Source organism: Aedes aegypti, chromosome 2, assembly GCF_002204515.2.
Source record: "Aedes aegypti strain LVP_AGWG chromosome 2, AaegL5.0 Primary Assembly, whole genome shotgun sequence".
Lineage (NCBI taxonomy): Eukaryota > Metazoa > Arthropoda > Insecta > Diptera > Culicidae > Aedes > Aedes aegypti.
The window spans coordinates 42578087-42592730 of record NC_035108.1 but is presented as its reverse complement, the minus strand read 5'-3'; the positions used below and the strand labels follow the sequence as shown (position 1 = coordinate 42592730).

Sequence of the window (14644 nt, the reverse complement as noted above, 5' to 3'; positions counted from 1 at the left end):
ACCGTTATTAATTAGGAGCTTTCTTTGTCAAAGTTGCCATTTTCGCGTAAGTAGACCGTGTGGCAAGTACGATGATACAAGACGGCCTTTGAGTTAAGGTTAAAATACGTGTATCTATAAAATTCTTAAAGTAATTAAATAAAACAGTAGCAAATTCGATTTTTTAATTTTCATGATTAATCTTTGAAAACATTCCAGCTATTTCGTGCTCCGTTAAGATTAAAGTGTTTGCAATTGTTTTTAGAGATTCGCTTTTTATTAAACAACAGTTATTAAAACCTACATGAAAAAACGGGTGCAATTATCGTTAACGATTGGAAATAAAACGAATGAAATGGCCATTCTGCAAATCATATGCCGTTAAATCAATAATAGGGCACAATATTTGTGTGTTACGTTGTTGAGTCTCAGAGAACGATCGACAAACGAAAACGTTTTCCGTTCCCAGAACCGACGCGATGATTTAGTGAACCGATGCCATTGGCATTCAGTTAGTGGTGTCCCACCCACGGTGCCATTCAACTCCAATCTGATTTAGTTTCGAGGGTCATTTCCACGGAAATCATCCTGGGCTGGCCAATCGAATATGTATAGGTACGTTCCACTCATTAATTCCGATCCACAGGATGGCACATGTCTTGCGTAATAACCAGTCAGAGAATGGGGTTCGCATGGTTTGGAATCGGGCTTCATGGCAGCCAAAAACAGTAAATTACTCCCCTTTTAGTACGTCAGGCACGCTCAACTAATTAACCATTCTGCAGAGCGCGCAAATTAAGATGGGCAGGCAACTCGAGTTTCTCAAGTCGATGTTACAGCTTTCTTCTAAGCGAAATTGGAACACTGTGTAACATATTTTAGGAAACATGAAAAGCTTTCGAAGATCAATTAAGAAATCACAGTGGATTAACATCGCACTCTTGATCGCTATGAGTTGGTTTGTGGTACCTTATACCCTACTTGTGAATTTTCACAATTTCTCAACGTAGCCAGTGAGTTTTCTGAACTTTCTCTCGCATGAACACGTTGGAGTCCTAGAAGGCAGATTTTTAATGTTTTTGAAGAAAATTCATAAAGGATTCCTAGATGAAATTTTGAAGGAATGTTTAGGTTGATTACTCTTTATTTTTTATAAGTAATGAATCATAACATTTTCATCCTGAGAATGTTCTCGATACTCATTGAAGAAATTCTATATATGTATATGCTAATAAAAAATGCTCGAGTAATTCTTCGAATAAAAAGAATGTAAAGAAAATCAATTGAATATCACCAAACAAAAAAAAACTGAGGTTTAGTTTTTCTTTCAGTTTTATTGCAACACAGTGTAGTTATTGCCTCAGTAGTGTAAGCCATGCGATTTTCCGTTCTAATCAGCAACCAAGAGCAGGCTAATAAAATAATTTTTTATCTGTCGCCATTCAAGAGTCTTTCACCAAGCTATTCCATGTTTCATTACAGGAAGAAACACCGAAGCAGACCAAATCGAAAATACGGTTTCGCCTGAAGAAGAAATTCAGCAATCCGGCCAAATCGGCAGCCTCCCAGTTGGGGCTGGTGGAAGGGAACTCAACTAACACCGTCAACACGGTCGAGGACACCGAGGGCAGCTCGAATGCGGAGCGAAAAACGGGTGGCGTGGAGACGGCCTTCAGTAGTGACGAGGTACGCATTCGTGTTTGAAATTAGCTCAAAAAGCAACATATGGGTCGTTCCACACCGAGCTACACGAGCAATCGAACATCACGACTTAATTTTGGTCAGATGTTTCTTCATTTAAAACATGCAAAAAGCCCCTTTTTATACCGACTGGACCATCCTGAGTGAAGAACTAGCCATATGTGTTAAAATTCACGTTAATAAGGCTGATACAAATATTAATTTTCTTTTATGTCGCCCCCCCCCCTTCAAAAATCCGAAAATTTTGAAGGGGAGAAAAAAAAAAGATTCATCATTTTGTTGACATAGGTTTTTTAAATTTTTAAAATAAAAAAAAACAGGTAAAATAATGATCCAGATGACGATTGAAAAAAGTTTAACAAGTATCGTTAAAAATAAAAATTCGAAAAAATAACTTTTTTTTTTCATTTTTATTTTTTTGTTCCTTATTTATTTTTATCCCCCCCTCGTACCTTCGAAGTGGTCTCGGACATAAAAGTAAATTAATATTTGTATCAGCCTAAAGAAAAAAAAAAGACTGGACCATCCCCTTGATTGCATTTTTGTTTTGCGCATAGCTTAGTAGCCTTACCACTTGGAAAGATGGCGTCTTCGGCAAATTTGTTCAGTAGCACAAGGGCTAACGTTATTTGAGCCGCAAGTTTTTTCCAATAATTTCTCCGGGAATTTTCTCCAATAATTTCTCAAGGGATTTCCATAAGCAATTCCTGTGTGGATTTCGTCTAGGAATTCCTCTGGGAATTTCGTCCAGACATTCCTTCGGGGGTTATTTTTTTTAGCAAATACATTCGAAGATTTCCCCCAGGAATTTCTCTGAGGATTTGAACAAGAAGTTTCTCCTGAGATTTCCTCCGAGGATTTTAAGGATTCCCTCCGGGTATTTTCTCCAGAAATATCTCAGAGAATTTCCAAAAGCAATTCTTGCGGGGTTTCCATCCAAGAATCTCCCGGGGTTTTTTTTAGAGAATTCAACCAGAGATTTCGTCCAGAAATTTCTCTGTAAATTGCACCAGAAATTTCTCCGGGAATTTCCTCCAGGAATCCCTCAGGAGATTTTTTCCGGGAATTGGTCTGAGAATTTCCTTCAGGAATTCCTCCGGGGATATCAAGAACTACATTTCTCAAGATTTTTTTGGGGATTTCAAGAATTTCACAGGGGATTTTCTCCAGAAATTATTCCGGGGCTTTCCTTCAGGAATTCCTCCAAAAATTGCTACGCAGATCACCTCCAAAACATCTTCCAGGGATTTCCTCTAGGAATTGGTCCTGAATTTCCTCTAAGAATTCCTCAGGGGATATCAAGAACTACTTTTTGCCAAGAATTCCTTCGGGAATTTCAATGATTCTTCTAGAGATATCCCCCAAGAACTCGTCCGGGAATTATCTCCAGAAATTATTACAGGGCTCTTCAGCAGGAATTCCTCCAAAAATTGCTCCGTAGATAACCTCCGAAAAATCTTCCGGGGATTTGCTCCCTTCGAGAATTTCCTACCGGAATTTCGTCCAGGAATCCATTTGGGGATTTTGTCCAGAATGTTTTTCCGTGAATACCACTAGAGATTTCATTTAAAAAAATTCCTCCTGGTATTTCGTTCAGGAATTCTCCCGGGAGAGAGTTTTTCCAGGAATATCTCTGGAAATTGCACCATGAATTTCTCCGGGAATTTCCACCAGGAATTGGTCCGAGAATTTCCTCCAGGGACTCCTCCGGGAACTTCAAATATTCCCCCGGGGATATCAAGAACTTCTTTTTTCCAAGAGTTCCTTCAGGATATCCCCAAAGAACTCCTCCGGGGATTTTATCCGGAAATTATTCCGGGGCTTTCCTCCAGGAATTCCTACAAAAATTGCTCCATAGATTACCTCTAAAAAATCTTCCGGGAAATTGCTCCCTTTGAGAATTTACCCCAAGAATTCCTGCGGGGATTTCGTCCAGGAATTCCTCTAGGGGTTTTGTCCAGAAATTCTTTCGGGGCTTTCCTCTAGGGATTTCTTTAAAAAAAAATTCTCCTGGAAATTCGTGCAGGAATTCTTCCGGGTAGCGTTCTTCTGGGTTTTTCTGGGAATTTCTCCGGGAATTTTCTCCAGAAATTCTTCAAAAATTGCTACGTAGATTACCTCCGAAAATTCTTCCGAGGATTTGTTCCCTTTGCTTCGAATGTTCTTCTTAGTGTCTCCAAGAATTTCTCCAGAGTTCGTCAAGCAATTACCCCGGAGTTCGTCCAGAAACACATCCAGAGTTTCTCCAGCAACGCCTCCTGAGTTCTTCTAGGATTTCCTTTGGACTTCTTTAAGAGTTTCTCTTGCAATTCCTTCGAAACTTCTCCGGTAATTCCTCCTAAGTTGCTCTAGAGATAACTACGGAGTTATTTTTGCAACTCTTCTGGATTCTATCCAGCATATTCGCTGAAGTTCCTCCAAAGCTTCAGGAGGAACTTCGGAGAAATTGCTGAAGGAACTCCGGAAGAATTGTGGAGGACCTACAGAGCAATTCTAGACAAAATCCTAGTTAATCTTCAAATGGAAATCCTGGAGGAATAACGGAATAATTCATGGAGGTGTTTCTAGAGGAACTCCCGGGTAATTGCTTGACGAAATCTAGAGAAATTTCTGGAGAAATTAAGAAGTAAATTCGAAGGAATTCCTGGTAGAGCTCCAAAAGAATTCCCAGATGAATTCTTGGACAATATCTCTGGAGGAATATCTGGAGAAAATCGTTGGGGAAAATCCTCGGCCTCAGAGGAAATCCTTGTGAAAAATGGGACTCTGGGGAGAAATCTCCGGATTAATTCCTGGAGAAATCCAATGAATGAATCCCCGGAAGAATTTCTGAATGAAATCCCCTGACAAATTCGTGTAGAAAATCCCCGGAAAAACTCGTGGAGCAAATCGACAGAGGCGTTTCTGGAAGAAATCCACGGATGAATTTCTGGACCAATCTCCGGAGGTGCTTCTGGAGTAAATTCCTGGAGCAATTCCTAGAGAAAAGCCCGGAAGAAGTTTTGTACGAAATCCCCGAATAAATTACTATTAGAAATCTCCTGGGGAATTCCTGGAGAAATTTCCCGAGGGGGTTTTGGGGAACATCCCGAGAAATCCTTGAAATTCCCGTAGGAAATCCCGTAGGAATTGCTTTTCGAAATTCTCGAAGAAATTTCAGGAGAAAATCTCCGGAAGAATTCTTGGGGGAAATCCCCAGAAGAATTCTATGAAAGAAACTCCGCAAGAATTTCTGGATAACATCCTCCGAGGAATTTCTTGAGGAAATCTCCGAAGGAATTTAAGAATTCTTAAGAGATTTGATGAAAATCCTCGGAAGAGTTCTTAGGGAAAATTCTTAGGGGAATTCTTTGAAAAAACTGGATGATTTTTCTGGGGAATATACTCGGAGGAATTCCTGGATGATATCCCCGGAGAAATTGCTGGACAAAATCCCTAGAAGTATTTCTTATGGAAATCATCAGAGGAATTGCTGAGTAGTGTTTGATCCTTCGACCTTGACGCTTGCTCCTGCGAGGGCGGGCGATGGGGGCAGGATCAAACTTGACGCACGTCGTTCGCTCAGAGAAATGAAAAAGCGCCGTGGATCGCTAGAAGTGTTTGATCTATTGATCGCGTCGCTTGCTCTTGCGTGGGCGAGTGATGAACACTTGTTCGTCGCCCAAGTAACATTATTAGTTTTCTCATTTACTACAAGCTATTGTTACAACCATATCGTTAAAACTCATTTTAAAACTTATTAGTTTTAACAACCCTAATAAACCTTTGATAAAACTCCGTTAAACCCCAAAAGGCCCACTCTACAGGAGGTTGTTAAGACTATATCTTTAAACCGTGTCTATACTTCTTAGTTTTGTAGTGTATGAATACATCTACTCTTGTAGTGATCTATAAAACACACATAAGAGCTATTGTATAGTCATATTGAGCTCAACTAGCGGTATTAAATCTTTTGCGATATCCTAAAATACGGAATAAAACCAATGTTAAGAGCTTACGATTGAACAAACATCAGTCAACAAGTTGTTTATGAGTCATAACCTTTTTTAAAATATTGAAACCATCATGATGTCTGCCGACTAATAATAATAAATCAAAATAATATTTTTTTTTGCGTGGCGGTAAATTTCCATACAATCGCGTGAAATTCACGCCAAAGAAAATTTACTGATGGAATGACACATTTTGTTTTGATTTACAGCAACGCGCCATACTAACGATATCATAATTGCCTGTCTAATATTTTATTCCATTCCATTTTTAGAATGATTTCATGCTGATCTCAATCATAAAATGGAATTTTCAAAGCAAATTGTAATTATGTGCCCGAAATGGCGACAATAAAAATGGATTCCATCCAGCTAAATCATGTTGGTTTTGTCTGGGATGGTTCAAGATCAATTGGTGGTCATTCCGTACAATATAATCATTCATGAGAGCTTTTGATTTTAAGAATCCTTCCCCAAAATCCTTCACTGGCTAAAATATTCTTAAATCAGATTATTTGTTCTGCACTAAGACAAACGGGTTTTATGGGAGCATTGGCTTAAACTAAATGCACTCAGGAAAACTAGAGCTGTCAAAAAGGTAAACAAAGCAAAATATATTATTTTGTGAAGCAATTTAATGAACTAAATTCGTTCCGTTATATAGCTAGTATTGTTTTAACTGGAATGAAATTACTATTTGTTATACCGAAGCTTGTGGTTGATCGGCTGTATAGATGCAGAAAACGGTAAGTGATAGAAGTACCAGGAAAATTAAAACTTTAGCCGTGTAGTTCAGCCGGGTGCCGAACAGTTATCCCGCTAGAACGGGAAGTACAAGCAAGCATGGGACCTATACGCTACGCACAGTAATCGGATAATTTTACAGGAAGGATATTTGCCATTCCTATTTTTCTCTACTGATAAACTAATAATTCTCTAAATGATTATTATTATCGACAACGATATTGATTATAACAAGCAGACTGCAGTCCAATATCACGCATCAGATCGTTAAGTTTTGAGAAGACTTTAACATGACTTAATGAAGTCTTGGGAGTTTTAACGTTGTCTTTGTAAGACAAGCAAAATGAAGTTTTAACTATAGGTTTTAATAGACACTACAGAACTCCTCCAAAATAAAATTTATTATCTACAAACTAGGCCGGCAAGTAAGATTTAACAGAAGCACTTATAGGTATCTACAAAGCACTTTTAAGTGGTTTTCACTAAAAAGTCCGATTTGCTCTATTCAATGCTCTGTTAAATCTGTTATGATTTAATGCACCTCTCATAAAACCCCAATAAATAACATCTAAGATCAGAAAGCATTGAAATTGTTACTTGGGCGTACAATGCGAATATCGAATTATTTCGCGAATCCGGTTAGGCGTGATTATATCATGGATCGCATCACCAAACATTAATGACTCCCAGATCTCTACCTTATCCCACTAACCCAATATCCTTTCCATGACAACCGTGGAGATGTAGAGGTGATCTCGGTCTCTAGTAACAACAGTAATCATACTAACATTCCTTCCCTTCCCCGATGACCGTAAGGACATGGCCGGCGCCGTATTGACTTTCAAATTTGAACTCTCGATTTGTGCACATTGAAGAATGGTAAGCTAATCCCAAGCCTCATTCATTGATTCCCTGTGCAACCTCGATTGTTCTGGTCAATCACGGAGTAGCAACTACGAATTGTACGGTCATCTATGCTTTTGCTTATGCTATGGAAATCATCAGAGGAATTGCTGTTGGAAATCCCCTTAAATATTAATGAAGAACATCTCTGAAGAAATTTATAGAGAAAATCTATGAACGAATACCTGGAGCAGATCGCCAGATGAGTTTCTAGACGAAGTTCCAGGAGGAATTTCTGGACAAAATCCCCAGAAGAATTCCTGGAGGAAATCCAAGAAGGAATTGCGGGAGAAAATCCTCGGTGGTGCTTCTTGAAGATATCCTGGAGGAAATCCCTGGAAGAATTTCTGGACAAAATTCTTCGAGAAATTTCTGGACGAAATCTCCGCAGTACAAGCTATTGATGATCCCCTGAGAAATTTCTGGTGTAAACTCCCGGAGAAGTTTCTAAGGATATCGCCGAAGGAATCCTTCAAATCTCCGGAGGATTTTCTGCAGAAATTTTGGGATAAATTCCTGCAAAAAATCCCCGGAAAAATTCCTGGTTCAAATCCCGAGAATTTCTAAAAGATGTCTCCGGAAAAATTCTCTGAAAAAATCCCCGAAAGAATTTCTGGAGAAAATCTTCAGGAGAATTCCTTATGAATTTTTGAACAAATCCCCAAAGGATTTACTATCGGAAATCCTCTGAAGGAACTTCTTAATGAATTTTCATACGAAATCCCCGAAAAGGAGCTCTTGGAAAAATCTCCGAAAGAATTTTTGGACGAAATCCTCGAAAAAATTTATAAAGGAAATAGATTCCCGATGGAATTCCTGGGGCAAATCCCCGGAGAAATTCCTGCAGCAAATCACCGGAGGTATTCCAGCTGTAAATCCTCAGAATAAATGTTGGGGGATATCCCCGGAGGAATCTTTGAAATTCCCAGAGGACTTCCTGGAGGAAATTCCAAGTGCAATCTCCAAAGAGTTTCCAGGAGAAATTCCTGTTTTAAATTCTCTGAAAAAATACGTAAAGAATTTTTTGAGAAAATCCACAGATGATTTTTTGGAAGTATTTCTTGATGAAATCTTTGGAGATGCGTCTAGAGTAATTCCCCGGCAGAATTTCTAGATGAAATTCCCGAAGGAAATGCTGTTGGAAATTCCCTTTAAAATTCCCGGAGAAAAGCGCCACCGAGAATACCTTCGGAGCTCTGCCGGTAATTCTTTCGGAGCTCTGCCGGAATTTTTTCCAAGCTTCGCTGCGAATTCTGTCGCGATCCATCCGGGAATTCCTTTGCTGTTCATCCGTGTACTCCTTCAGAGTTCCTTCGGAATTCTTCAGGTTTGATAAATTCTGCTGTTCAATTCACTATTGGTTTGTTCTCGTTGATCACATTCGAAATGGATTGCAAAAATACAACAACCGGTGCATGCGCGCGCGGTTTGATCTATTTTATTTTGACAGGTCCATTTTGGTATAAATTTGGACCAAAAAATGGTGAGGTTGCCCTTATCCCTCGTGGTTCATATAGTGTAAATCAGAAAAAGCGCCCCTACCGACCAAGTTCTCATTTAAAAGGATGATCCTCAACTCCTAGAGGTAGATCGTACATAACACTGAAACTACGCCGATGACAGTACTGTGCTATCTCTTTTGATATAGGGTAGAAGCACCGGTTTTGGCCATACGCCAGTTGTAGCCATAGTGGATTATACACCGTTTTACATAGCCAATCAGCATGGAACCTTTTGTGTTCAATAGATCACATTCACATCATAGAGCTACGTTCATTTACTCGTCCAAATTGATTCAAAACATAAGAAAAGCAATTCATTTTCCTTATAATTTCAACTCCCATACACCTAATTTGGCCAGGGTATTCCTTATTTGGCCACTCTCATGAGAAATCAATGCGATTGGCCAATTTAGGAACCAAAAATAAATCTCTGGCCAAAACTGGTTCCGTTGGCCTATATTGACCAACGGGATTTTCAAAGCGAAAAAATGGTTATAGCTCATTTTTGATATTTTACACACATAATACGGATTGAAAGCTTGCATTTGACATATTTGTAGCATAAATACGGCTTTCCATTACATTTTATTTGACATTTTCTCTTAGGCTGGCCAAAACCGGTGCTTTTACCCGACGAGATATTATACAACACCCCCAAAGTGATGTAATTTCATAAGCCCTGGGTCTCCTATAACGCCCTAGTGTGTCTAATAGGAGTGCGCGTTTTAGGAATGCAGTCAATATGAGACCCGACTGTACTTATTTAAAATTGAGAAGTGTATTGTTTTGTTATTGCAACAAGCCAATCTTCTACGAATTATGCTATTTTTTCAGTTCTGGACGGAAAACTTACCTAAAAATAACGTTGGGAAACTTGGAAATAGTAGATTTTTTTCGTATAATTGTCCCACAACCGATCAAAATGAAACTTAAATCTATCTGCCTTTGGACCCCTCAATTTTCGAATCTTTCAACCGATTTCATGGAATGAGTAAATTTGTTGTTGCAAAATACTTTTTTTTTAAGTTAGTGACATTTTAAACCACATCACCTACTACTACGAGTTTGTACTTTTTCTGTGAGTATTTGTTATGGAACGACCCATATTTATTAATGTAGGATACAATAATCAAATTGTTACGGCTTTGTTCCATTTGTTAATCCATAATCCGCTAATGAGTTTCTATTGTTTCGCTGCATTCGTTCACCAATCGTAGGCGCCAACGGTGGCAGCGGTGGGGAACAGCCAAATCCCAACCGTTTCCCATGAAGTGGAACATCGACAGCTGTCAGAGCCAACGGCAGTCGGAATGGAAGCGAACAACAATAATCACAACAACAACAGCAGCAGCAATGGCAATTCCTCATCGGGTGCTAACACACAACAGCTATCGACCCAGCAACAGCACCAACACCAGCATTCATCGCATTTATCGCTTCGCCCCACGAGCAATAATACCCTCGTGCCCCCGATTCAGCACTCACCTACAATGCTCAGTGGGTCTCACACTCACATCGGATCGTCACAGAACATTGCCAGCACTCCGAATCCGCACGCCCAGGTCTCCAAACGCAAGGAAACCCTGGAAGCGAAGCGGGAACGGAAGGCAGCTAAAACCCTTGCCATCATCACCGGGGCTTTCGTCGTCTGTTGGTTGCCATTTTTTCTGACGGCTCTTCTGCTGCCATTGTGCGAGTCCTGTTATATCAACGACACGGTAGCGTCCCTTTTCCTCTGGCTGGGATATTTCAACTCCACGCTCAACCCAGTCATCTACACCATCTTCAGCCCTGAATTCCGACAGGCCTTCAAGCGTATTCTATTCGGAACGCATCGAAGCACCAACTATCGGCGAGGGAAGCTGTAATACTAGGCCACTCCATCGAAACTCGAACCACCTTTGTGTCACTTCACAATCACCAACCCGGAAACGGTGCAACTCGTATAGGGCACATTCCATCCATACAACGGAATTCGACGGATGCAGTCGAGGTAAGTGATTTCCCACCTTTTGACTGGTGCAATTTGGATCCGCCATTTTACGTTTGAAATGAGATTTTGTCACTGCGAGGCACTGTGGGCTGGAAATCAATATTCCTAGCACTTCCATAATGGGCAAAAATCAGCTTGAAATTGATACAAACTCAAATATACATGACAAAGACGTGATTCAAGTGATTTAAATGCATTTTGAATCGAATTGGAAAAATTAACAGCATTTTATTTCTTATCTTAATTCACTTGTGCCTTCTATTACATTGATTAATTTTCAAAGATATCTTTTATGATTTTCGAGGTATTTTAAAATACAGTGTGAAGTTTTACAGAATCCTTAAATGTATGAAAAATGTGATCAGACAATGATAAAACTCTTAAGACTGCACAAACAATGTGGGACAAAATTTTCGCTCCAGTTCACTTTTTTTGATTTCGTTATCAACTGGGCAATATTTCAGCTCGATCGGTCAAGATATAATTAAGCGCCAGCCGTTCAAAGTTTGTAGGTGATTTATTATGGGAAAACTGGCTTTTGCAATGAAAAGTCGTCAGAGGTCATACATTAACCTCTATAAAATTCTAAACGCAGACATCGATAGATATTTTTACGATGAAGAACATTGCCGAGGATCAGGCAGCAATCTGAAACATGGGAAAAAATCCAAGGCAACATGTAGATTAGAGAAATAACAATAATGACAAGGCTTAACAACTATTTTCACAAGCATAGGATTGTTTTGTCGTCCTTGACAATCTTCTTTTTCGTTAAAATTCGTTAAAATAATATTGAGGTATGCATTCAGATTGTTGCTAGAGATCAATAAGCGAAACCTCGCGTTTTCTCTTTCAAAAGTTGAGTATTCAGTAAATTCCTTACAAAATTTTAATGGCTGACCAAAATAATCCAGCTTTTTTTGCTAGGTAGCAATAATGCTTTAAATCAACCCCACTTGACGTTTCTTGTCTAAACTATAATTTTTATGGTAAGATCTCAGCAACCCTAGGAGGATGAGAAACTTTGATGTTGATAATAAGTTGTCAGATTGTTTTTTTTTTATCCAAATTGATCAAGTTTCAATTTTGTATCAGTTTTAAACTAAAATTGATGGTTTTTTTTTGCAGATTTTCAACACTAATTGAATCGAATTGGCAATCGATTAAGGTGAAGATAAATCGAAGCCAAAGTTCAAATTTTCAAAAGCACGGATCTGGAGAACCAAACATCCGATTGAGCTGAAAACTTAATCGATTGGTCACTAGCTGGTGGTGACCAATCGATTAAGTTTTCAGCTCAATCGGATGTTTGGTTCTCCAGATCCGTGCTTTTGAAAATTTGAACTTTGGCTTCGATTCATCATCATATCTCATCTGGCTCGAAAAATAGAATTTGTTTCATATATTATTTAATTAAATATGCGTACTAGTGCAACCTAGTGGCAAAATTAGGAACCAAAAAATTTGATATTTGGATGTCCTTTACTTTATTTCTGTTCTTTACTTACCGAAGACCCGAACTTTCTATCTCTTATGGATCACAAGCTAGAACTAGTTCAAAATGCTCAATTTTAAATGCTCACTAGCGCCACCTAGCGGCAAAATCACGAACTAAACTGTTCCCTTTCCGGATGTCCTTGAACCCCTGAGCAACTTTGCCGAAGACCCGAACTTTCTATCTCTTTCGGATCACAAGCTAGATCTGGTTCAAAATGCTCAATTTTAAATGCTCACTAGCGCCACCTAGCGGCAAAATCGCGAACTTAACTGTTCGCTTTCCGGATGTCCTTGATCCCCTGAACAACTTTGCCGAAGATCGCTTCTTTGTAAGTCGTAAGGATCTCGAGATATAGCAATAAGAAATTACCTGTTTTGAGGTGATGCTAAACTTTTCAGGGTGATTCAATATTCAGCTGTGTGTTGCAATACTTATTTGAGTGAGTCCGTATTTATGACGGGTAGTGTACGTCATAGTGAGCCGAGATTCTGCTGTCACGAACTGTCACTGTGAGCCCAGATCTTAAACAATGGTCAAACATGATAAAAGCGCGTAATTGATCAAAACTTGTTTTTGCATTTTATCAAATGTGACAAAAGCTTATTCAAAAAGCTTATTCAAAAGTGAGTCACTATAGCACCATTTGTTATGATTGAACATAATGTATTCAAATACGCATAATTACACTTTTTCCTATAGAAACGAAAATAAAGTGCGTTGAAAGTTTTGGCCCTTTAACCATGTTTGTCCAGAACGATCGAAGGTACACAACAAAAGAAAACTAGCGATTTTCATCAAGTCTGCCTTGATTGTCTTTGGCATGCTGGAGTTTTCTTGGAGTTTGAAATATTTTTGTGTCATATTTCGTGTGTAGTATCGGTCCCTCCCTCCCAGTACAGACCTATGCTGTTTAGTCTAACTCAGTGATTCCCAAAGTGGGCGAATTCGCCCCCCTGGGGGCGATTTTCAAACTCAAGGGGGCGAAAATTTGTAAAACAGAATTTGGGGGGCGAAAAATCCAGAAAGGCGGCGAAAAAGCTAACATGGGAGCATTTGAAAATAATTACTCATAACCTTTGGAGGACACACATCTGAAGGTTAATCAATTCCAAACTCAAATATTTCTAGGACTATTTTACCTTAGATTGTTACATCTCTAATCATGGTCATTTTAAAATTATTTTAGACAACATTACATGATTGTCAAACACAACATATTTGAGTTGTTCATTGAGCTTTTTGAATAAGATTTGAAAGTTAATATTTGGAAGATTTGGAAGTTAAAATTTCTGGCATTCAGCTTTTTTCAAAAAAATCTACAGTACCATTTGTGATGTTTTTAATCGTTTTATAAACAAATTTTGGAAAATTTAGCCTACAAAAATCGCGTTCAAGCGATGCCATAGCCAAAAAAACTCTATTTATAAATAGATTTGAAGTAATTTCAGAAATGCGTTGGATTTACACCTCCAGAACGTCCGAAAAAATCGAGTTTTTCTTGGTGTTAGAAAAACACCCTTTTGATAAATTGAACGGATAATTGAGTTGAAAAACATATTGGATTTTCATATAATTTTCAAGGTTTTTGGATTGGATAAAGAAAAACGTTAGAAACGTCAGGCATTTATTACTCACAATTTCTGAAAATTATTCCAGTAATTTGAGAAATAGCAGATTAATCACAATTCACGGGGTAAGATCTATCAAAAACGAAAAATTGTGAACAGAATCATTGCAGTTCACCCAGATATGACATATTCATGTGAAATTAAATAGTTTTGGAGAACTTCGCCCCCAACTATGTCACAAGGCGCCACATTACATTTGTTAAGTTGAAACTGGACCAAACTTTTGCAGACTAAATCATTGCCTGTAATGTACGCAAGATATTTTTAAAATCGATATTTTAATTTACAGTCCAGGCTACCGATATTTAAGAAAATATTTTTAAATGTACATAATAGTTATTGTATTATGATTCTTTGGATATGCGCGTCAAAGACATTTTTTGTCCTTATTAAAATATTTGAATCACACATCAGGGGGGCGATTCCAGATTAATATTGGCCTCAAGGGGGCGAAAGTTGAAAAAGTTTGGGAAGCACTGGTCTAACTGATGAACAGTGGGTGATGGCCTGATGTAAAAGAACCAAACTGTAATTAAACAAGTTAAAACTGTGTTGGAAATCTATTGAAATCTATTTGAATATTCATTTCATTTATGCGAGATTTTGAAAAAAGAATGATGATTTTGGGTTTACGATTATTTATTTGGGCTTACGATTATTTTATTTTATTCGGCCCTAAAATTTACAAGAATCAAGGATTTTGATCA

General features: G+C 38.5%; 1 protein-coding gene across 1 annotated transcript in view; it reads left to right on the top strand.

The window, feature by feature from the left end:
- Nucleotides 1-10978, top strand: part of LOC5570464 (5-hydroxytryptamine receptor) — a 56781-nt gene extending 45803 nt beyond the window's left edge. The window contains exons 7-8 of the mRNA XM_021845710.1: nucleotides 1462-1665; nucleotides 10036-10978. Of these exons, the coding sequence (XP_021701402.1) occupies nucleotides 1462-1665; nucleotides 10036-10686 (855 nt within the window). The 3' untranslated portion in view covers nucleotides 10687-10978. The remainder of the gene's footprint in view (nucleotides 1-1461; nucleotides 1666-10035) is intronic.
- The last annotated feature ends 3666 nt before the right edge of the window (nucleotides 10979-14644 follow it).